The following is a 25,715-nucleotide window of genomic DNA, read 5'->3' as shown; positions in this document are numbered from 1 at the left end:
CTGGTTTATTTGCATTTGCAGAAGATTGAATAATGGTTTAATCTTTGATCTTCAAAGTTCAAGTAGGGTGAGTAGGAGCAAGTATCTTGTATTCATAATACAGAGATTGTAGACCGCAATTAATATAACTGACTAAATGTATCCAAACTTCCAAAGATTAATTTGATGGTCTAAGAATAAATAAATATCATTAGGCCTGATAATGGGTGCATAAAATAACTGAAATCAATTTCTACTTCTGTATCCAACGAGTTCCATGTACCATACATAATGTGGGACTTTGACATTGTAAGAAGCATGTAGCCGACCTGAAAGGAAAATACCGAGATGAGAGTCAGAGACACCCAACAACCATGGTTGATCAACATAAGGGATTTTCTTGTCTATAAAGTAGTACAGTACAGTATTACCTTGCTTCAGGTAGAAAGAAGAATCAGCTGTTTGCATAAGGGGGGTCCATAAACGCCCACTGGAATACTTGTTCATACTGGACTGCCGCGCTATCCCATGAACAATCTCTCTCCATTCCTCTTCTCATCAACCCATGCCAAGAGATCTTGTGATCCATGTATGTCCTTATTGCTACCCGCAGCGCCTGAAACACTCTCATTCTTAGTAACATTCAGTGTTTTAAGTAATACCTTTTGTAGAATTACAACTTGGATACTCAGTATGGCATAATTATTGTTATGGAGTTCGGATTCAACTTACATCCAGCATGCATTCCCTTGTTAAAGGTGAGAACACCCATCTGTAAAAGATTGCAGAGCAATACAATCATTAACACATTTTTTCCAGAAATTCTGCAAAAGTGTTTCCAACAAAGAAATATGATGGCAGAAAGACGTACCCGGTACCTTCGCCTTTGCCTTCTTCAGCAAATGGATTGAAAGTCTTCACTGTGTCCTGAAACATAAAAAAAGGGCAGGGGTTTACTAACTTTCCAAATAACTCTATAAAAAAACTGAATGTGTGCATACATGTCACTCACTCTAAGTCCTCCAGTTCCATGGACAACTGGTACAGTTCCATATCTCATTGCATATAGTTGGTTTAGTCCGCATGGTTCATATCTTGAAGGCATTAATAGGATATCACAGCTGCGAATTGCAAAGTTGTTAGCGGATAAGTTTTTATCATAGAATGAATGATGACCTTTGTGGGGTTATATATTATACATTAATTAAAGCATGATTTACCCAGCGGTTATTTGGTGAGAAATGGGAACATCAAATCCGACCCATCCTCGAAATTTATCTTTAAAAGCAGCTTCCGTCGCTCTCATCCACTCTTCATACTGTTTTTCCCCAGATCCAAGCATCACCTGAAAAAAAAAAATCTCAATCTCTATCCGTCCGTCCATCACTGGAACTCTGAAAGAAGTTGCTTTTAGCTGCTTACAAATTGAACATCATCTTGCAGCAGAGCTGGAGTGGCAGAGAGTATGATATCGATACCTTTTTGGTAGTCCAATCTCCCAATAAATCCTACCTATCAAGTAAAAGAGATTTCACTCAGTAGTTATTATAGCAACATACAAGCCAGGTAAGTTGTTGTAGTTTCACAGATAGCAAGCCATGGATGGATGGATGGAGATATCTACCAGTGGGCATTCTGGTCGAATTGGAAGACCTAATTCCTTTTGCAGAGCAATCTTGCACTCCATCTGCAATTCACAAGTAGAGTTTTACATTCTAAGTGAGCAATATTTATTTATGGATGGAGCAAGTTGCAATGATATATCTATCACCTTTCCTGAAGGGTCATTGAGAGTGTAATGAGAAGCGATGTGCTTATCAGATGACGGATCCCATTCGGTAACATCGATGCCATTTGTAATCCCTGCATAATCATGCATATATGGTGATTATCATTTAAAAGTCAATGAGCGATAATACCAGACTGACAAAAATAGTACGAGTAGATACCATTCACTACAAACTTTCGGCTAGTCAGTAGCTCATTTAGACCATATCCACCTTCTGGGGTTGTTATTTCCCATGAATAACCCTGCATGTATAAAACATCATGGAAACAAATTCACAAGCAAAGTAAAAATAAAAACATAAATCATGATCATGCTTAATTAAGTACCAAGTAGAATGAAGATAACCACGTACACGACTTTAAACCAAGTGAAGATCAGGATCAAGGAGGTTACCTGGCTAACAGTCAATATACGATCAGCAGTTACAAGTGCGCCTTTTAAAATATTAACTGCCTGACCAGTGTCAAGAGCATGTGTCCTGGCCCAAGTAGGAAATATCCATTCCAAAGCTCCATACCAATCCATAGGTAATCCCAAATTACAGTAAGTTGTTGCAGGCTCAACTCCCTTTTGTATGTACATAATAATTAAGAAGAAGAAAGAAACTAGTCTATTATATATAGAATTATAGATATATACGAGTTTTTCTTGTTTTGTACGAGTTTTTCTTACTTGGTGGGTAATATTATGAATCACAACAATACTCCGAGCATCCTTATAGACTCCATGTGGACGATACTTTGCTGCCAAAAGTCTAATAGAGTACAATGAATCAAATTGAACTTAATGAGCAAATTGTCAGGTTCACAGGATATATTAATAAAGCCAGGTCCTTTTGAACTTAGAAATTACGAAGAAGGCCTTCATCAAAATGGAGGGAACTAATAAAAAGGATGCTAGTGAGCAATGCTGGAATAATATGCAAACTTCTCAATTAGGGGGTGTTGGATTTGTGTTTTGGAAGTGGGGTAATAATTATCTGATTTTTTTAGATTGAAATACTAGTATTTGGATACTGTATCATGATGTATGATGTCCTTTTTGGTTGTTATTATTATTTTTTTATATGAGTAATTATTAATTACTCATCAGAAACAAAACCATCGAAATTAAGTTGCATCTTAAACCAGCAGCTAGCAAAACGTACACAATTACATCTCTTGCAATACTAGCTGGTAATTATAACAGATGCATAATCTACTCCAATTCTTATACATGATCTCAGAACACCGCCTAAGAAGAAGGAACGTATATATGTATGTATGTTTCCTTGAGGAATTAAAGGAAAATGCAAATTAAGTACAATAATAATGTATGTAGATAATAAAAAAGCAAAAAGAAAGAAAGCATGATGATGAGGAGAGGAGGCGTACACTGGCACAAGGCCTGCTTGCCAATCGTTAGCAAGGAACAAGCATTTATCTCCATATGTAAACCCTCCCAAAGGGAGCACTAAAGGAGCTTCACAAGCGGCGTGACATAGTAAGGTGAACCGAAACTGCTTAATCAATCAATCAATCATACCAATAATAATTAAACAAAAGCTAGCTAGGGGATCGAGGAGAAATCAATTAATTAAAGCTGTCATTGTACGTGCCTACGTGTGTTGATTAATTAATTAAGGCTAGCTTATATATGTACGTACCTGGTTATCGCCAAATGCACCACTATGATCACCGTATGGATTTCCAGGGCGATGATAGCAAGGGTGGTCCACAAACACCTAAATTCAAAAGAGCACACACATATATAGTAATATATATTGAGTAACAACATATATAATAAGCTAGCTAGGTAGATGGGATGGATTTGATTGATGATTTCATACCCAATCAACACCTTCCCTGTACTCATGAAAGAAATCAATCTCGTGGACCCCGCCAGAGCAGTAAACCTTAGTTGGGCAATCAAGATGGGTGGTGGTGGCTGCAAACTTATTAGAATCATCATCAGCAGATGAAAGCAAAGTATATCTAGGTGAGACAACCATGACACGGTGTCCACGTGCTGCAAGTGCAATGGGCAAGGAACCACAAACATCTCCTGTCTTTGAGTATGGTGATGCTTCAGAAGTAACCAACACTATGTTATAGTATATCACTCCTCCATTATCATCCACTACACCTGCAGCTAATTCCTCCTCTTCTTGGTGGTGATCATGATCAGCTACTGTATGACGATCAGATTAGGAAAGGGAATTAGTGGATACCACATGTCACATTCTTAATGTTTTAGGAGGATTAGTAGACTATACTATTTGTTCAGGAGGATTTATGATTTTCCGTAGTGGGCTAGCTGCAGGTGCTAGTGCAGAATGATCGAGGAATATATATAATACGTGATGAATGAATTAGGATCAGATTGAAGAAGCACTTACTAATTTGTTTGTAAGGAACACCACCCATCAATAACATACTACATTCTTCTTCTTCTTCTTCATCAGGAGGAGGAGGAGTACTACTACTAGTGTAGCCTCCTTGAGAGTTGTTGTTAACACCACGGCTTATAACTACTAACTGCTTATTCATCATCTTTCTACTGTTATTATTATCGTTATGCCGCAATTTTTGCCTCCTAGCAGTAGTAGTTGTAGTAGTGCGGCCAAAACCAACCAAAAACAAGTTGTTGTTTTGTGGGTTTGGTTTGGAAGTAGTGAAACTTCTAATTATAGGATCATATGCTGATACCTGCTGCTGCATACAGTAATAGTTACTACTACTCTTCATGATCGATCGAGTACGTAGCTAGTGAATTAACTAAAATAATAAGAACTACGCATGTAAACTAGCTAGTAGTTATATATAAGGAATCCAGATTTAATTCTAATGCAAGCAACGTTGCTACTTAACTTGTTTACTCAATAATCAAATATAACAAGTATATTGAGGTACGTACTACTACTTTAATTTCTTAACGCTAATTTGCTCTTAATTAATATATATAGTGATCGAATCTGCAGTACTCTAGTATGTAGCACGCAAGTTGTTAAAGTTACAATGTCTGTTCGTCCTAAACGTCAACCTCAAGAAAAACAGCCCAACTACTTCTTTTTTAAAGGAAAATGCTTAAAGTAAGTTTCTAAATTCCATATTAAAAGCCATCCATGAATTTTATGCTAAATTTATCACTATTTAATGTATCTAATTAAATACAACTATGTAATTTCTTGTTTTTAAGGAAAAAGTAGACGAGGCCGGTAAAGTTTACTTCGAGGTCGACGATTGGGCCAACTACCAATTTTTCTTGGGTCATTGAATAATTTCAATTCGGACGAAGTTACGGGCTTTTTCGCCGCTAAAATGAAAAATTATATCCTTTGGTTAATACTTTTTTTTTTTTTTTTTTTTTAAGGTGAATTTCGCTTCGTGTCGCGATTCAACAGCGGGAAGTTTAGCATAAGTTATTTTAACCGGGTCCACATTACAAAGCTCTCTCGAAATAGAAATGTCTATTTAAAATACCCGATGGGGAAAAACCCCTCCTAATCCGCCCAAATGCACGACGATTAATATGAGTAAACCCTGACCCCTCAGACTAGCTTGAATCTGGGTATACCCAAGTCAAGTCCTCATAAAGAGACTTAATTCCTATGTACCCCTAAGGCTTGAACACAATACCTCATACAAAGAAAGATGGTTTTTCAACTATTGAGTTAAACCTCATGGACTCCTTTGGTTAATACTTGTCGGTATATTTTTTCACTTCTATACTTTTACCAACAACTTGTAAAAGACTGTTTGATGAGATAGAATCACAAAAAATAAAAATAAAAATAACAATAACGAGAAAAAAAATGAATATATTTTAAAAAAATAAAACAGATTATGTCGTTTGATACAAATAAAAAATAAATATAAAAGAAATACAAAAATTTAATTAGCAATCGATATTAACATATATAATATCATTTGAAAAAAAATCCTACTTGTCCATTCTCGATTCCATTCTTTGATATTTATAATATAACTAAAGGAGGAGGTTGGGAGTACACTTGACACCCTAATCTCCTTCCTTTAGCCTAAAGCTCTCTCCTAATTAATTCTCTATTTTTTAAATATTTTTTAATTATTAAATCTAAAGACCGACCTTATTATTATTAAAACAATCTTTTTATCCTTAAAAGTCTTCCAAAAATTATATTATATTATATCTATATATATACAACTTAGGAAAAAACCCTCACATATTATAAAAAAAAAAAAACCTACGACCAAACAAAAAAAAAACAACTACCAAAAGGTTCGACCTCCTCCTATGCCAAGTAACATGTTTTTAATTATTAAACATCAATCACTTTTATGAAATTCAATATATTATGAACTTAAATTATTATTATTATTATTATTATTATTATTATTATTATTATATTTTTTTAATTTAGTTAGTTGTTCATTATAGGTTCATTATGGCTTTTTCTTGAACAACAAAAAATAAGACCACATTAGTTCACCTTGAAGATTTTAAGCCAACACATACTCGAAGAAAATCAAAACATTCGATATGGTCCTTGTTGATATATTGGTATGTATTTTTCAAATTATAAACTCTACACCTTTTGTTTCTCTTTTTGTTGAGCTTAACTCTAAATCGTTTAGTCTAAAATCGTTGTTTGTGTTTGTCATAAGTTTAGATATAACAAACTGCAAATTTTTTATTTAACTAAAGTTGGAAAAAAAATAAAAATAAACTGGAATCAATATTTATGCAGTAATTTTCATATGTTTCTTTCTTTAATTTTCGTATTGATTAAATTATGTTATTGGTCATAAAAATTTAATATACTTAAATTTCAATTTTTTTAGCTTTAATTAATATATTTTCAAAAAAATACTCCCTCTGTCTCATATTAAATGTCCAATTTTGACTTGTCAAGTCTTCTGCTTGCAACTTTGACCATAAATATCTTTTTTTGTATTATATAATATTTGACAAAAGTTATTTCAATTAAAAGTACATTGAAAACTCAATCCGTCCATATATTTTATACGAACTGTTATATGATATAGACAATTATTTTTGCGGTCAAAATTTAAAACAAAAAGACTTGACATATCAAAATTATACATTTAATATGGGACGAGGAGTATTAACTAGATATGAGAAGTGTTTTAATTGTGTCGTAAGGATTCCCTATCCTCTTTTTTCATTTCATCGTATCAAACCCTTTTTAGTTCTTTGATTCAACCCCCACCAGTGTTTTAATTTTAGTTTTTACTGTATTACCTTCAAATTTAACCACCGATAGACGATCAGGTCTGAATTAGAAAAACAACAGTGAGTAGAGTGAGGGAGGGGGGAGGGTGTGTGTGTTGGTTGGGATTATTCATAAACAAAAGTAAAATTTAGAGATTCATTGATTCGTCTCCAACCAACAATGTTTTCACCCAATCAACATCATCAACAGGTGTTTGTGATTCTTGTTCATCCTTCCTTTTTTTTGTTGGTTTCTTATCAATCGGGTTTTTTGTTTTTTCTATATAAATATATATTTAATAACAGTTTTATTTGAATCATAATCATCGCTTCCTTCCTCCTTGCTTGTTTTATCTATTTATGAAATTACACTCCACTAGAATACCTACCATACCAATTCAATTATTATTATTATTATTTTTTTGTATATTGGGGGCGAAATACCAATTATCAACTACTACTACTACCTTAATAGTAGTAAGTATTTTTTTTTTCTCTGACAAAAAAAAAGGGTGAGAGATTGAATGGCTTCCTAACATTGTAATTAGTAATTAGAATTAGAAAAGTAATAAACACATCCCATGGATGCATGTTTTCGTTTGGAATCATGCCATTGAATTTCGGTCATGATGAATTGTTAATAATTTATTCATTATTCCATACTGACTGATTGAGGAGATGGTTTTCAGATGCCACTGCAGCAGGCAAGGCTGTTAAATGTACAAATCCCCCCATCCCCAATTATTAATCCTTCTTCATCTTCTGTACCTGCCGTTGTCGACGGAGGAGGAGCACTCTCTCAGGCTCAGTCACTAGTTATTTCTTCAAAGGTTTGTTATTCATTCATTCATCTTTACAATATTATTATTATTATTAGGTCACTGCCTCGCTTAAAAAAAAACTCCATCTGCAGAAGCTTGAGGATGAACTGCTTTTTCTAGGACAAAATATTAAACATCGTGAACATAACATCAAACATCTCAACTCTTGTATTCACACCTTAGACGACCAGATTACAGATGTGCAAGGTACCATACCCTACTTATTATATTGTAGAGTATATACAACAAGCCTTTTTCCCCCTTCTCAATATTCTTTCTCTTATTATTATTATTAGATATTCTTGGTTCATCGACCACACCCATGATTCAAGACTCCCACAAACCAACTGACCTCATCATGCAGCACCATCAACAATCGGCTGCTGCCCTTATATGCCAACTGCAATCGTCCGCCGATCCTTATTCTACTAAGGATGTTCTCGGCGTTGTTGCCTCTCTTGGGAAAGTTAATGATGACAGCCTTAGCAGGTTATTGCTTCATACCACATAGAGCTGGCATATCATGTCCGATACGACACGATAAGACACGAACACGATAAGACATGAACACGATAGGGTTAAACACGAACACGACACGATAGCTAATCGTGTCAGTTTTTCCAAACACGAACACGACACGATTTTTAACAGGTTACACGATAAGGGACCTGTTATGAGACCTGTTAAGAGACTTGTTAAAAGTTACACGATAAGGGACCTGTTAAGGGACCTGATAACGTATCTTATCGTGTCTTAACGTGTCCTTAACGTGTCTTTAACATGTCTTTAACGTGTCTTTAACAGGTCTTTAACGTGTCTTTAACATGTCCATATATATACTACTTGTCTTATCGTGTCTTATCGTGTCATATCGTGTCATATCGTGTCTTAATAGGTCCGGACCTGTTAAGACATGATAACTATTCGTGTCTTAATAGGTCCGGACCTGTTAAGACACGAAACACGAAAAAACCAGGTCGTGTCGTGTCGTGCTAACAGGTCCGTGTCGGAAATTGCCAGCTCTAATACCGCACCTTTTGCCACTAACATTCCTCCTGTATGCTGTTATTTGGAAACTTGTGTGCAATCTATGTGTAACACAACATATACGTACTTCTTGCACATGGCTGCCTAAAGTCAGCCTCAGCCATCTTTAAATTATGAACATTAACCAGCCCAAGTAAAGTAGCATAAACCTTCAAGTTTCGTTTACAGGCAGGTAAACAAACATAATGATACTATAATAGCATGGGACTTGTTATATAGTTTTCTGTATCTTGGTCCATAAGGTTCTTAAGGTGTGTTTGGATGTGATTTCTCAAAAGTAACTGTGACACTGATTAGCATTTTTGCTCAGCTTAAATGAAATCATTTCAATGCTAATGGTTTTGAACTTCTATGGGGACCAGGCTTCTATCCGAGTACCTTGGGTTAGATACTATGCTGGCATTAGTTTGCTTGACATATAAAGGGGTTGAAGTTTTGGAAACTTATGATACAGAAGGCTTTGTCAGTCGAAGCTCTGGGCTTCATGGGATTGGGGCTTCACTAGGCAGGACCATGAACCAACGATTTAATGTGATCTGCCTTGAAAATTTGAGGTTTGTGCTTCTTATGTTCTATTCTATCTTTTCTGCAGTTAAGAACATCCTTGATATATATCTTTTGATTGATTTGCTTCTTTTTCTGCTTTTTAGACCATATGTTGGTGAGTTTATGCCTGATGACCCACAAAGGAGGCTTGCTCTTTTAAAACCAAAATTAACTAATGGTGAATCTCCAAATGGGTTTCTTGGGTTTGCTGTGAATATGATTCATCTTGATAGTGCACATTCACTCTCTCTCACAAATGATGGACATGGGCTTAGAGAGACTCTTTTCTATAATCTCTTCTCGAGGTTGCAAGTTTACAGAACGAGAGCGCACATGCTGCAGGCCCTGCCTTTTTTATCCGATGGAGCTGTATCACTGGATGGCGGGATAATAAGGGACAACGGTGTGTTTGTTTTCGGCACCCGGTATGAAATTATATGTTTGACAACTTTTTTGAAATGCTTGTTTTTTTTTTCTCCCCGGAAATCTTAACACCTTCTCTTATAATTTGCCTCAGCAGCACATAAAGGGTTAATTTTGTTAGGTATTCAAATATCATGTAAATAAGATGCAAAGTATGGTTTTGTCTGACAAGCATATTGAACTAGCAACTGCATTATCTGTTTCTCATCACATCACTTTACATGGTTTAGAATTTTGCAAACAATAACCCTTAGGCAATGGTTGACAACTAATGCTCAAGCATAATTACCAACAAAATTCTATTTTCTCTCTAACATCAGCATTTTTCACTTTTTCATTGGTCGTGTGAGAGACGAATTTGGAAGTTGTTGGTGTTAGTGGATAGTTTATCTTAAATCTTAATATTAGTAACTTATTAATGACAAAAGCAACAAATGTAGTTTTTAACCTTAACCCTAAAGGATCATTGTTATCATTTTTCCGTACTTTATTGAAAGTTGTATTAGAATAGTGCCATGACAGTGAAACCTGGAAAAAGAAATTTCATTTCTTACATTCAATCAAACCGAGTAATAAGAATATTGTTTATTGAATATGTTAATTTTGGTTACAGTAGCAGCCATATATATGGATTAGACTAATACACTTTAGTACCCTCTAAATAGTGTTTAAGATATAAATAACTTTTATCTTTTATTTATCTTATCTAGGAATGAGATGAATGTTAGATTTGCAATAAGCTCTTATCTACCTGAGAACTTGGTTGAAATTGTAAAGCAAATGAAGGAGTTGAAATGGAAAAAGGAAACAACAGCGGAAGAACTGCAAAGAGAAGAAGAGATTTTAACTCATGTAAAGTACACATTTGAAGTAAAGAAGCAGGAGTTTGTCAGGTTCATGGCTCAAAGCTCGCCATATGCCATACAGGTAAACCACCAAATTCAGGATCTTCAGTTATTCGTATATAACTTATTTTTATTCTATGCCCTTTGATCAAATATCAGATAAAATAAATATCTTTCCCTAAATATCAGTGATTTTTTTGAACGGTTGATGACCTTTTGTTTTAATTGTATTATGCAGTACCCAATGCAAGCAACCCCAAGGCGTGTGACTCCTAGATGACGCTTGATTCTATAGGAATACATGTTATCAGCTGCAGAACCTTTTTTTTTTGACCTGTTAAATAAAATTCAGTTCTTTAGTTATTAACTGAAGAGCTGAGTTCAATGTTCATTCAAAGGTAATGCTTCACAAAATCTAGTGTATGTGAGAGACCATAGATTAGTTTTTAGTTATTTATGTGGTTGATAACCATGCATTATTGTGTGGTGGGTGGCAGTGACTAATTCATGTTGTTTTCCAGCATGCAAAATCCAGATCTAGTGTTTACAGTTGTAGATGTAGTCTGTTGTACAATTAGTCAATTATATGGGTTTCAGAATTTATGATTACCTTAATGTCAATGTTGTATCATATTGCTTAAGATATAGATTGTAAAATTGATTATTAGGACATGAAGAATATACGGTAGGCGCTGCACAGAGAGTTTTTCTATTCAGGTTAGTCAGCGATGACACGTCTTATTAACACGTATATTCTGTCTACATTGGCGTATCTAGCGACTGTTTTCGTTCATTTTCTTGGGTCATCCCCGGGATGTTTATTTTAGGAGTTTTCAAACTTATGAGAAAACATGACGCCTAATCACTTTTTTTGTTTTGTTTTTGGAACGGCATGACGCCTAATAACTAAACCACTTTATTAAGTTTGATCATATTATACTTGTAAAAATCATTATCATGTTTATACAAACTTTTAAGAGGGATAATAATAAATATAAACTTTGTTGAATACTGTACTAGATATATCAACCTTAAAGGTAACTAAGTATCAATCTTAGGAAGAAGAAAAAAGAAGTAGTTTCATACGCATAGACTGCTAAGTAAATGTTTTCAATTGTATTATATAATAATTGGAGAAAAAGAAAGATAAAATAAAAAGGTTCTACCGAGAATTGAACTCGGGTTACTGGATTCAGAGTCCAATGTCCTAACCGCTAGACCATAGAACCAATTGTTAACATACTACACACTCTAAATATAATAACAGATACGCCAAAAAAAAGTTAGCAGCCGTGCATAAACTAATTTCTGGGCAGAGGACAGAGGTGACACGAACTGCTAGAGTGCGCGCCTAAAGCAAACTTTCAAATCAAAGCCTTTTTCCCACGTACAAATGAAAAATCAATAAATTCCATAAAAAAAACTACTTAATCGAAATTTACTACCTTTTAGTAATTTAACTATTACTTATTCTAGTACTACGACAATCAATATAAGACAAAATGAAAAAATATGTTATATATATATAGATATACATCACTTTATTAACCTTTTAAATTTTATAATTTAAATGAGTTAGCTAGCGTGAATATTATAGAATATAAATAAATTCTCTATATCAAATATGTACCACATTATCCATACATATCGGCTTATTAACCAATAAGTCATTGGAAAATATCAATGTAAGAGTAAGACAAATGGTAATCTAGGTATATATTCTATTCTATAAAACTTTGTAATCATTTTTTCTTAATGGGCTCTTAAAGATAAGCACATGTATGTAATCATGTAAGTTTGTGACCTTTTAAGGGTGTTGGCATCACCTGAGTGGAACCTACGTGAAAGGCCCGACCACCCGTGGAACACCGCCGCCAACGATTTTCCACCCACGAGTGGAGCAAAATGGGTGAACTTTCACTCGCGTGGAAGGTGCGACCTTTGTGACCGTTGGAAACTTTTGACCGTTTTCAACCTCTTTTTTTTTTTTCTTCTCTCTTTTAATCCCTTTTATCTATTTAAACACTACTCTTTTACCCATTCATTCATACACACACATTTACATTCACACATTCATATTTACACACATTTACCCATTCATTTATCCACACATTTCACTTCTAAATGGCAAACAACAATGAATATATGACTCTCCGGGATGTAAAAATGTCGATGCAAACCCACCTAAATCACGACGACAAACACCGATCTCTAGTCAACAACGTCATTCAGAGCGTGTCTGAAAACAAGGCAACTTACCAAGCCCAGATCGACCGATTAACGACTCCCAATCGGGTTCTTAACCGCAACGAAAGTGACTAGGTCGTGTATCTTAGTGAGAAGATGGATCGGCTGAATCAAGTTATTTTTCAGCTTACCACCGCCTCTATGACTTTGACATCCATGCTAGACCACGGGGTGTTCTGGCAAGGCAGTGTAGGTGATGGTGAGGATGCACCTTACTACTCTGACCCGGGGGACAAGTACGAATCTCCTCAACCCGGCGACAGAGTAGAGTCTCCCGACTCATACCGCTACATTCACCGCAACGACGGTGACAGTACTGTGGACTCGGACTATTCCGAGTTTTAGGTATTTTATTATGTTTTTATTTAGTATCATGTTATGTTTTATTATGTTTTTTTTTAGTTTTGTGTAATGTTATGTTTTGTTATGTTTTATGTTTATGTTTTAATAAGTATTATGTAATGGTTTTATTAATGAAATTTTAGTTTTAAAAATAAAAATAAAATTGTAATGAGTGGTGAGTGAGTGATTGCAATGCCAACAAAATTAGGTGAGTGGTGAGTGAGTGGTGAATTTGAGGTGGCATAATATGATTGGTTGAAAGTGAGTGGTGAGTGGTGGTGATGCCATCACCTTAAGCTTAGAGACCTAAAGCACTTGCTTTATTTTGCCACGTGTTAGGATAACGGACAATATAAAAATCAGGACACATAGCGCGCAGTACACGTGATCCACTGACAAACCGGCATCCGGCCGGGTTCAAATAAGTTTCACATCATTCTGTTAATTACATATGCATATTTACCGCCATTTGATTGGAAGGGGGGAAAAAAAATCAAATCAAGACATGTGAGTGCATGTTTACGTACCAGCAAATGATCGAAAATGAATTGGCTTCCTCCTAGCTAGGCCTACCTAATAAAACGGATGGATCTCCCTCACCCTACTCGTCTTTTCATGATTTAAAAAAGCATTAATCGATCGATCTGTATGCTTTACGGACGTACATGGATGGATGAGATAACTCGCGTGGGTCAAATTACTTAGTTAATTGTCTGGAGATTTTAAGACAAAGTGTTAAAGGTATCAAAAGTATAAACAACAAATTAAGACCATCCTTAAATATACTCTATATATATGCTATATATATAGATCGACTTTGAAAAGTTATAAACTGCGCGCCATGTGCTTTACCTTTTTACAAATTCTTATACTTAACTTCTATATAAGTTTATACTCTTTCAAACTTATTCAAATCCATAGCTACATTTTTCTACTTTTGTTTACTACGGTACGTGTGCTGTCTGCCATGTTATGAAATTCGAATGGTTAATTGTTTGAGAGGCCCCACAGATTATATCCTTACCTAGTCCGTTGGGATAAAAGTTTTATATCTCTATGGTCAAACTCAAGTTTGTAATGTGATGTTCTTTTTTAAGGAATGAGTGAACCGAAATGTAAAAATGTATTTAATTAGGACCGAAAACTTATAGTATGCACGAATTTTTAGAAGCCTTTATTGTATACACGAACTTTGTAAAAATGTTTAAATCGTGTGACATAGTATACGTGGCACCTCATATGAGCTGTCACGTGAAAGTTTTTAATTGACCGGTCATAATTAATTACATGATTTGAACATTTTTACAAAGTTTGTGCATACATTAGAGGTTTTTAAAAGTTTGTGCACAGTATAACTTTAGATCTTAGTTATCTACATTTTTGCACATTTAACCTTTTTTAAAAGCCGGTTCAGAATATTAGATGATCTAGTGGACGAATCAAAGTTCAGACGCGGTTCTTTATATTTATAATACTTTAATTTTTAACTAATAATAAATTAAACTACATGTAATCTGGCCTCCCTTACTAAGGCCTCTCTTTTCACATCTTTCTAAATGCCACGTTAGTTTTTCTCAATCCAGTAACTACCCCTAGCATTAAGATCTCTTCCTAAAAAATTTTATTTTATTTTATGTTAACCCAAATATCAATAAATTCTTTATCTAAAATTAATAAAACTTTTATAAAAATAAAAACACCACATATAATCGGATGGGTAAACCGGTTGTGGAGCAAAATAATGAGAAAACAAACGATGTGTGGCTTCGGCGTGATTTTGCATTTGGTTCTTCGTGATATTTTTGGCACCTTTGAGGATTCAGCCTCTTCTTGTTCTTTCATTTTCTAAGAAATTAGAAAACGTCTGTAACAAGTCAGGATTCTTATATTTACTTATATACGAACGCAAATCCTCGCCGTCTGAGCTCGACATGGTGGTTGATATGTTTGACTGTTTGAAATAAAAATGTTAAAATGATAGTATGATATGTGAAATGGTATGTTGTTTTTGATTAATTGTTGAAAAATGATTGTTTTTGTATAGATATAAAGGGTAAAGTTATTTTAAGAACCTTTTTTTTTGCGAGAACCTTTGAGAACTTTTCAAATCAAGCCCAATCGATGATTGTTCTTTAAATGAAAATTGTTTTTTGATTGTTTTCTGAATAACTTATGTGTAATTTTAAAGTTTATAGTTGTGTGGAACATGAATTATCATCCGTTATACAATTATGTGGAGATTTGAATTCTTGATCACATGTGCACGAATATTGCTATGATCACATGTATGCAAGTCGATCACATATAATCATAGCAATATTCGTGCACATGTAATCAAGAATCCAAATTTCCACATAATTGTATAACGGCTGATAACCCATGCCTCCACACAATTATAAATTTCAAAATTACACATAAGTATTCAGAAAATAATCAAAAAATAATTTTCATGTAAAGAATAATAATCGGTTGGGCTTAATTTGAAAAGTTCTCAAAAGTTCTCGCAAAAAAAAGGTTTTCAAAATAAGTTTTCACTAGATATAAATATATGTATATATACGAAATGGTATGTTGTTTTTGATTAATTGTTAGAAAAATGATTGTTTTTATATAGATATAAATATATATATACAAAATTTAGCCGTTAGGTTTAAAAGAAAAGGTTTTTTTTTAAACAGTCGAACGAATGCTCCTCGGCCCCCACACGCTTCGACCCTCATTTCGACGAGATGGACGAGGGGAGTAGCATTAACGTCGTTTTGGACGAGGGCAGACGAGGGCAATGACGAGCTCGTCATTCTCTTACTACGAACGCCTTAAAAGTATAAAACACATGTTGAAAAAGTAACAGTAATTACAATATAAAATAAAAAAATGCTCGCAATGAAACCAATACGAACGCGCGCATATGCATCATGCATGTATCACATGGATCCGTCATCCGTGATAAATAAAGTATACCCTTTAACTTATATTCCCCAAAACGAATTTATTCGGTTAAGGCCAAACATTATGCATGGTAGGTACGTACGTTACTGGGGGTAGTAAAGATGGTAATGGGACGGATTCTATCGGGGATCTTAATCCCTACCCGGTTTCCAAATGTAATCTTCATCCCTGTCCTCATCGCTATCGAAGAATCAAACTACATCTAACATCTCTATATCCGTTTCCATGCATCGGATATTAGGGATAAGTAAATGATAAGTAGGAGATACGTAGAAGATTGTTTAATTCGACCTTTTCAATCTATGTATAAACTAATATCTATGATAAGGAAATGATAAGTAAACTATATCACATATAAAATATTAAGCAAAACTTAAAATGATTCTAATATATAGAAAAGACTTAAAACATAACTAATAAATGTATATAGTGTCTTCGGGTTCGGGTATAGGGATTGAGATTTTATGGTTTCTCATACTCATCGCCATCTCCATTCCCATCAAGAAATAGATTTACATCTTCATACCTGTCCTAATTCCCGCTCAACTTGGGATTCCCTTGTCAAATCGGGTTCTAGTATCGAATTTCTTTTTGCTATCCATAGCTGGGTAGAGGCATATCAAAAATACATATACCGGGTGGCTAGTACGTATCTGCTATAGCTAGTATTGTTTTTGTAGCTAGACATAAAATAAAAAAGTAAAAATTGAGAGAGAAATATTAATTCTACTTTGATTGCTATTAACTAACCAACTCATCATCAGCTTATAGCCCCCTACTTAAAATATTCCAGCATATATATATATATATATATATATATATACGAGCATGATACCCGCGCAATATATGCGGCGATAATAGTGGAGAAGACGGTCTGCTTTATTAGGGATTTTGGGTAGTTACGTAAAGAAAAAAAAAATAAAAAAGTCCAAGGGCAAATAAGGTATTTTAAAGACAGAAAAATTTAATAGGGGGGTTTACTTTATTAGGGAGTAGATATATATACATAGGCGGGTTATTTTTAGTACAGACAATTAAAAAAGTACAAAAAGTATAATGTTCTTCCTCCTTGTTTCTTCTTCTCCGGCGAGACTGTCGCCGCCAACTACCACCTTCTTTTCCGGCGACATCTCCGGGGAGAATCAAGTTCGTTTTCGGGTGGATACGGTACGGGCGTTGCCATCATCCGTTCTAATCTGGTTGTCAAGGGACGCATATGGTAATCGTATGAATTTGATGGGCGGCGATCCAAGAGATGGAGACGATTTGATACGGCACGGGCGAAACCATTGCTGTCGGCGTCGTGGTTGGGGTGGTCGGATATGATAGTGGTGGCGGTGGTTGTCTCGGCGGAGAAGAAGGGGTGGCCGGTGGCTGGCGGCGGCAGTCTCGCCGGAGAAGAAGCAGGCTACTGGCCGGAGAAAGAGGAAGAAGGAAGATCTGAGCCGTAGAGATCTTTGATCGGATGGCTGGAGAGTGTTCCCTAGTACTTTTTTTTCCTATGTACTCAAATTAACTTTCTCATATATATATATATATATATGTATATATATAGGGGTGAGATATTTTGAGACCACCTCTTATTTTAGGACCAACTAGGACCATTGATTTTTGTACACCATCATCATTTACTACGATATACAAGACTTTTTTGTAAAAACACTAAAACTTTCCGGCGACGGACCTACAGAAAAAGCATGTCTAAGTTAACTTACACATGATTTTTCTGTACACATGATTTTTCTGTGGGTACGTCGCTGGAAAGTCTTAGTGTTTTTACAAAAAAGTCTTGTATATCGTAGTAGATGATGATGGTGGTGTGTAAGTTATGAAAATCAATGTTCCTTTTTTAAACTTTTTTTAGTTGGTCTCAAATTATCTTTCATATATATATGTACGTCCGTTACTGCTGATCATAAATTTAATTCCTTTTTATCCAAAACAGTAGTATTTAGTATATATCGCTATTTAGCTATATATATAGCTATCTAGCTTAATTCGAATTGTATTCTTCTTCAATTCACGCCGTACGTACACGGCTTTCAAAAGTTCATTTCGATCGATCTTTAACGTTCATATATTTAAGCTAGTACCAGCTTTATATAAGAGTTTGAAAAGATTTGGCCTTTAATCCGGCCATTCATTTTTTTTTTACTATATATATATATTCGAAAATATATTCGTTTTCTTATAAGAGTTTGAAAAGATTTGGTCTTTATCATATACTCGTAGGTAATTAGTAAGTACATATAGATGGTGTGTACGTAATTCCATGCAGCGCGCAACACATCCATCGATCCATCCATCACTACTTATAATTTTAATTACTCGTATATATTAATTAATTAATTAACTTCGATCAGGATTCGATGGGCTGCATTTGCTCTACTACTAGTGGTACTGGCCGGCATAATACTAGTACTACTACTCCGCCTCCAACTGGCTACGAGGATCCCACTCTTCTTGCCAATGAAACCCCATGTGAGTACATATGTATATTTTCATCATATTAATATTAATATTATTATAGGGGATCGATGTAATAATTCTTTACGAGTATTAAAGTTTTCGATCCTCTTAATTATATCTGCTCTAATAATAATCTTTTATCTATATATCAAGGGATTTACTAACTAATGTCCCTAATGCACCATTTAAATAGCATTTAATGAAGTACAACCTTTTTGAAATATGAAAATATGTATTAATTATTTATTTAAAAATAAAAATTGTTAGGCTAAGTTAATACACATTAAATATAATTTTTGATTAATAAGGAAATAACCTGATTATTAAATGTTTTTTAACTAATGCACTAGGGATCCTAGTTAGCAAATCCCATATATCAATACATGCTCAAAAAATAAAACTTATATGATATGTAATGTAACACACATATCATGTTACCATATCAGTGTCATATTTTAAATATTCAAAGTTTTATTTTTAACTTTGACCTTAAATATATTTTGTTGTGATATATAAAATTATATAAAAGTTATACCATTATAAAACACGTCTAAAACACAATCAATTTATATAACTTTTATCAAATATTATCTAAAATAAATAGAAGTATTTAAAGTCAAATTAAGTTACAAATGTTAGATTTTAGAAATTCAAAACAATAACATTTGTAGTTACAAATTTAATTTGCAGTCACCGTAAGTGAAGTGGAGGCTTTGTATGAGCTTTTTAAAAAACTGAGCAGCTCCATCATTGACGATGGCCTCATTCATAAGGTACGTAACTTTATATTTAATTATATATATATATATATATATATATATATATATATATGCTGGTACTATGCATGTGGCTTATGCTGGCCGGTTGCATCAACCATGCATGTGTCTAAAACTTGATTAACGACACCTATATATATATTATACACACACACACGAGAAATATATGAGGTGATCAGGCTGGTGCTAATAGTACACTGTAATTAATGATTCAGGAAGAATTCCAGCTTGCTCTGTTCAGGGATCAAAACAAGCAAAACCTCTTCGCAGATAGGGTACGTATAGTACGTATCTTATATACTAGCTAGTCCTAATAATTAATGGAATGGACCTATATATATACACACATGTAAAAGGAATGGACATATATATATATTATATATATATACACACATGATCTTTACACATATACATACATGATGCTATATATTTATGGGCTTAACATTCATGCTTCTAGCAGTATGCTGTCACTGATTTTTATTCTTTGTTTTTTATATTTAATCATGTGTTGAAATTATTGTGAGAGGAGCAGCATCATACTCTTCTTGCTGCATATTTGTTATTATATATATATATTTGATTACGAAAATTGAGAACTTTAGATTATGTATTAGACCATGTATATATGTATGACTTTATTCACATGCATGTAAAACCTCATAAAAGTTCATATGAGAACAAAGAAAGATTTTTAAAACATATAAATTAAAGTTACGCACAAATTGATTTGTTCATATGTAAGCTACCCTTATATGTTAATTATAAATGGTTTTTATATATGGTTGTTACAAAACAAATGATTCTTAACATGAATCTTTTCCTATTTATACGGAAAGGTTCTTGTGAGTAAAGATATTAAGAAAAAGCAAGCATCTTGATTTTGTTAATTTGTAGATATTTGATCTCTTTGATATAAAGCGCAACGGGGTGATAGAATTTGGAGAGTTTGTTAGGTCATTAGGTGTTTTTCACCCGAACGCCCTTGTAGAAGATAAAATCAAATGTAAGCAACACTTCTATATTCTATTCATATATATATATATATACTCATAACACTCTTGTGAGAACACTTTTATAAGAACAGTGAGAACACTTAAAAACATCATTTTGATGCATTAAAAGTCCATAAAACTAACATGGTGCATAACTAATTATCATTATTTAAGTATTTAACAACATATTGATCAATCAAAATCGAAAAAATCACGTTTTTTGTTTTGTGCATCTATCTTGGATGCATATTATCAAAATGATGCATCCAACAAAAAACGTGATTTTTTTCAATTTTGACGGATCCATGTGTTGTTAAACACTTAAATAATGATAATTAGTTATGCACTATGTCAGTTTTATGAACTTTTAATGCATCAAAATGTAGTTTTTAAGGGTTCTCATTTATTCTCATTTTAAGTTGGTTCTCATTTGATTAACACTTATTTATATATATATATATATATATATATATATATATATATATATATATATATATATAGTTGTTCTCTATCTAAACTTAAATATGGGACTCCTCGTATCTTAGTTTTTTATTTCATAAAGATCATAGACCCAAAGTATTTTACTTAATATTTAACAGTCACATACTTACTTTTTTTATATATATATAATAAAATATGGAATGGAAAAACGAATATAAGGTTGTCCCAAATTTAAACTTAGGCGTAAAACCCTTCACATATAACTTTAAATATTTTTTTTATGTCAATTAAGCTTATGCCCACTGAGAACTGGAATAAAATTTTTTTCCTTAATTGATCTCACTAATAACAATCGTGTATACGTTGGCAGTTGCGTTCAGGCTATATGATCTCAGACATACCGGATTTATTGAAAGAGAGGAGGCAAGTATATATTATGTGTTTAAGCATATATCGTGTGTGTGTGCGCGCCGCGTGCATGCGCGTGTGTGCACATGCACATGCATATATATCCAAGTGTTTGTTAATGGATCTGGGATCTAACGTATGTACATTACGAGATGAATAGTTAAAGGAGATGGTGGTTGCACTCTTACATGAGTCGGAATTGATTATCTCTGAAGAACTAATCGAAGTGATTGTAGATAAAACATTCATAGACACAGATACTAAAGGGGATGGAAAGATAGACCAAGAGGAGTGGAAGCAATGTGTAGCAAAGAATCCTTCCCTCATAAAGAACATGACCCTTCCATACTTGATGTGAGTACTTAGATTAATTCATGTAATTTGGTCCATCCATGATCATATAATACATAAACTAATAATTGTGAACCATTGTACTTAATATATATAGCATGGTACCCACGCGTTGCGGTTGATACCATTGACAGAATCATTAGATCTTGGGCATCTACAAAACTACCTCGGAGGTTGATAAGGTGGTGGCCAGAGGAGGGGAACGGTGAAGGGGAATATCTGGGGAGAGAGAGTGTGTGTGTGTTTGTGAGAGAGTGTAAGAGAAGGTTAGGTGGGGTGGGGTTAAAACCAAGGGTAATTTAGTACATTCGTAATGTTACATCTCAATATTTTAGGAAAGAGGATACCATTTCTTTTATATAATAGTAGAGAAGTATAGAAGCATATATATGACTTAAAGATTTTAGGTTCATATTTTGGTGTAAACAAAAATACTTTTAGAACTAGAGTTAGAGCTTTAATTTTCTCATAATAGTTTTTCGTTTTGGGCATATGAAAAAAAATGGCGTTAATTTTAAATTTACTGTTTAAATAAAACACATAAATCAATAATTATTCTGCCGTGGGTTGTTCTTGAGATTATATATATATCTATAACATCAATTATTTAATTGAAGTTTTTTTCTTATATATATGAGAAGTAAAGATGGGGTTGTTACACACTTAAATTCAGTGAAAAAACCTCTTACATACTATTTTTTTAATACATTAAAAACATGGAAATCATCAATCATTTAAAATATTAAAAAATTAGTAGGCCGGTGGGGGATTTTTAACCCAAATTATATATATGAAACTTAATTGTTATTGATGCATCTAAATAGTATTCATATTAATTACCTCATGTACGTCATGTTGTGGAGGGACAGGGATATAACCTTGGGATGGTTTCCGAGTTTCGTTGTGACATCTGAAGCTGATGATCAAGACTAGCCTTAGAAATATACACCTAATTATGGTCTCTTTGGTTCTCTAAGGGTATGAAGATTTAGTTAAATGGAATCTGTATTTTCTTCATTAATAATGATATATTTATGATATGAAATTCTAATTTTCATTCCATCATACATTTTGAGAAACAAATAACGTCCTCTTAGTTAATTGAACAGAAAATTACATACGCGTATGGCACATTAAGGAAGAATGTTACGGGTCATCTATAACAAATATTATATGGAGCGAGCCACTCGATCTTTTAAGTATGTGTGTGTGTATATATATATTTAAATGTTTTGTATAGATAACTACTTATACATGCTCTATGTAACATGTTCCAATATGACAGTAAACTTGATGTCATTTCTTGGCAGGAAACAGACTATATATTCTCTCCATCAAAAGTGAACTCTAGCTAGCTAGCTTTCAAGTGACTTTAATTACTATCATATATATACGTTCATGAACCCGATCCAACAACTTCCTTTTAACACCTTTTCTTTTGATAAGACGACTATGATCTTTATTAACAAACCCCAACCTGATGGATCACAAAGTGGGAAATATTGTAAACTAATAACACTTTCCTAAAACCAACCTGCAACAGCGGAAAAACATACACTATTAAAAAAAAAAACTATCAAAGAAACTTCCTAACCCTTGTTAGTTAAATCGTGTGCGGCTAAATCGTTAACTAATTAGATTTGTTAAATACAAATATTTCATTTTGCGCCATAAAAAGAGTGCGGCCAAATTGTTAACTAATAGATTATATTATAAAAAAATACTAATTTTTGGCTGAAGAGATACGAGTAAACTAGTAAATACTTTGGAAGAAAAACTAAAAAAAAAAAAATACTGAGTAAACTAGTAAACTAATAAATACTTTGGTTGGGAGTCGCCCATGAGATGCTTTGAATGTTAGCTAGCCTGAGGGGAGTGGGGAAATCCCCCACCCCTTGTTCGTCGCTTCCATCATCGATCGCCGGCTACATCGGCCCGAGGTGACAATAGGGCCAAAGAAACGAAATTGGCGATAGAAATCGATCTACCAAAACAGTTGTTTCTCCCAAAAATTATAGCCATTCAACAGCTCTTTTATTTAAAAATAAATAAATTTTTACCGTTTAATTTTATTACCACCCTATATAAACACATCCTCTTACCTTTTCATATATCTTCTACTTCTTTCTTTTCTACATCTCTTCCTTTTTACATTTTTTTAACCATGTTTTCAAATAATAATAACTTTAACAACCTTTTTAATAATAATAATAATAATAATAATAATAATAATAATCAGTTTATAAGTCCTAACAATCAAAATCAACAAGATGTGAACGATCCTAATATGCTACTAAACACGGGTTTGGTCCAAATGATCCAACAAATGGATGTTCCGCCACAAATGTCGGGTTTTATGTCATTTTATGCGCCACAACAAGATGCTTACGGTTTTGGTGGGGTTACGCCACAATAAAACACGCTAGGTACATATTTTGGTAACTTTTTACATATTGTATTTTACTTGTTTATATACTTTTTTTGTTTATATATATATACATTTATTGTTTATATACTTTTTTTTTTGTTTTCATATATATATATATATATAACTAGGTGAAACTCGTGTGTTACACCAAGATATTTTATTTCTATATAATTAATCGTAAATTACATACGATAAAAATATTGTCATAACAAGTGAATAGTTGTATATAGTAAACAGACACTTCATCTAGATTGAAAAAATTAAAAATAAAATAAAGACGTCCACAAATTGAAGGTACAAAAAAAATTAATATATTGTAAGATTTGAACATAAAAATTAATATCATTGATAAAAAAAATTAATGTAATGAATTTAAAGGGAAAGGCGAATAAACAACTTTAAATTTGATGTTTGTTTTTATATTAAAAACTCACAATTTTGCATATAAGAATTTGTAAAGTATATATTGTATTTAATAGGAAAAAAAACATAAAAATTTGACAATATTTGCTACTTTAGGATAATAGTTGTATATTTGCTACTTTAGGATAATTTTTTTTCTTTGGTATTATATATATATATATATATATATATATATATATATATATATATTGTAAGATTTGAACATAAAAATTAATATCATTGATAAAAAAATTAATGTAATGAATTTAAAGGGAAAGGCGAATAAACAACTTTAAATTTGATGTTTGTTTTTATATTAAAAACTCACAATTTTGCATATAAGAATTTGTAAAGTATATATTGTATTTAATAGGAAAAAAAACACCAATCTCGTAAGTTGGAAAAGACATGTGCCTCCATGTTAGAAGGCCACACAAATATTTAATTTTTAAAAATGCAAGGCACTCTTGGATACTTATCTGGAGGCCAACTAAACAAAGTAGGCGCATATGTGGATGCCGACGTGTCTCTCGGATCGATATCGTGACGACACGTAGGAAAATGCTAACGTGGCGGGCTAAGAGACCGCCACCCAAGCACTTTGAAATAGCTTTATATATATATATATAGAGAGAGAGAGAGAGAGAAATATAGTTTATATATTGTTTACATACTTTATTTGTCTATATATATATATATATAGTTTAATAATATTATGTCTTTGTTTTTTATAGATCTACAACGAGTTATCGACATTCCATCTCCATCATTAAGACCATCATCGCCAAGACCACCATCCCCCCGATGTTGAAGTTGTACAAGAAACCCAACCTGAAAATGAAGTCGGCGGTTCAAGGCCCAGAAAAAAGCGTCAACACAAAAAGAAAGCCCCCGACGAACCAAGATTGAAAACACCCTCGATTCCATGGCCAAAGGAGGAAGAAATGGCTTTATGCACTACTTGGCTCAGTTACCGAAAACCCGACGGAAGGTATATATTTTCATATAATTCGGTTATATATATCTATTTCGGATTCTTTATATATATGTTATTCGAATTGTTATTTTTTTTTAATTTTCGGTTCCCATATATATATATATTTTGGATTGTTATTTTTTCTTAGGTGACGCTTTTCTTTTCGTGCCAACTAAGCTTTTTGCTTAGGTGGCATTTTCTGATTTTTTTTTTGATATTTAAATATATATTTTTTAGTGTTCATGTGACACTTAATTTGTTACGTCATCATTTGTCTACATAGACATTTTT

At 33.3% G+C, this 25,715-nt stretch overlaps 3 protein-coding genes and 1 non-coding gene across 4 annotated transcripts; 2 read left to right on the top strand and 2 right to left on the bottom strand.

Moving 5' to 3' along the window:
• Positions 1 to 119: 119 nt before the first annotated feature.
• Positions 120 to 4,494, bottom strand: LOC122604991 (soluble starch synthase 1, chloroplastic/amyloplastic). The gene is made up of 16 exons (XM_043777848.1): positions 4,146 to 4,494; positions 3,597 to 3,937; positions 3,414 to 3,491; positions 3,142 to 3,266; positions 2,441 to 2,522; positions 2,162 to 2,335; positions 1,929 to 2,010; positions 1,751 to 1,842; positions 1,604 to 1,666; positions 1,402 to 1,491; positions 1,200 to 1,324; positions 992 to 1,100; positions 851 to 906; positions 712 to 751; positions 411 to 595; positions 120 to 308 (listed from the first exon to the last, which is right to left on the bottom strand). The coding sequence occupies exons 1-15, from the start codon at positions 4,492 to 4,494 to the stop codon at positions 434 to 436; spliced, it is 1,968 nt and encodes a 655-aa protein (XP_043633783.1). The 3' UTR covers positions 120 to 308; positions 411 to 433.
• A 2,520-nt stretch (positions 4,495 to 7,014) lies between these two features.
• On the top strand, positions 7,015 to 11,258 carry LOC122603794 (protein DEFECTIVE IN MERISTEM SILENCING 3-like). The gene is made up of 8 exons (XM_043776602.1): positions 7,015 to 7,172; positions 7,651 to 7,791; positions 7,875 to 7,989; positions 8,079 to 8,271; positions 9,192 to 9,383; positions 9,480 to 9,800; positions 10,509 to 10,725; positions 10,882 to 11,258. The coding sequence occupies exons 1-8, from the start codon at positions 7,143 to 7,145 to the stop codon at positions 10,921 to 10,923; spliced, it is 1,251 nt and encodes a 416-aa protein (XP_043632537.1). The 5' UTR covers positions 7,015 to 7,142; the 3' UTR covers positions 10,924 to 11,258.
• A 542-nt stretch (positions 11,259 to 11,800) lies between these two features.
• TRNAQ-CUG lies at positions 11,801 to 11,872 on the bottom strand. Its single transcript has one exon. It is a non-coding gene; the product is annotated as a tRNA-Gln (tRNA).
• A 6,517-nt stretch (positions 11,873 to 18,389) lies between these two features.
• LOC122605129 (calcineurin B-like protein 4) lies at positions 18,390 to 22,890 on the top strand. The gene is made up of 8 exons (XM_043778009.1): positions 18,390 to 18,662; positions 19,341 to 19,423; positions 19,642 to 19,701; positions 20,321 to 20,429; positions 21,230 to 21,282; positions 21,428 to 21,621; positions 22,488 to 22,596; positions 22,728 to 22,890. Exons 1-7 carry the CDS (start codon positions 18,551 to 18,553, stop codon positions 22,549 to 22,551), a joined length of 675 nt encoding a protein of 224 aa, XP_043633944.1. The 5' UTR covers positions 18,390 to 18,550; the 3' UTR covers positions 22,552 to 22,596; positions 22,728 to 22,890.
• The last annotated feature ends 2,825 nt before the right edge of the window (positions 22,891 to 25,715 follow it).

This window comes from Erigeron canadensis, chromosome 6 (assembly GCF_010389155.1).
Source record: "Erigeron canadensis isolate Cc75 chromosome 6, C_canadensis_v1, whole genome shotgun sequence".
NCBI classification, from domain to species: domain Eukaryota; kingdom Viridiplantae; phylum Streptophyta; class Magnoliopsida; order Asterales; family Asteraceae; genus Erigeron; species Erigeron canadensis.
The sequence above is the reverse complement of the archived record's forward strand: the minus strand, read 5'-3'. Positions and strand labels throughout refer to the sequence as shown.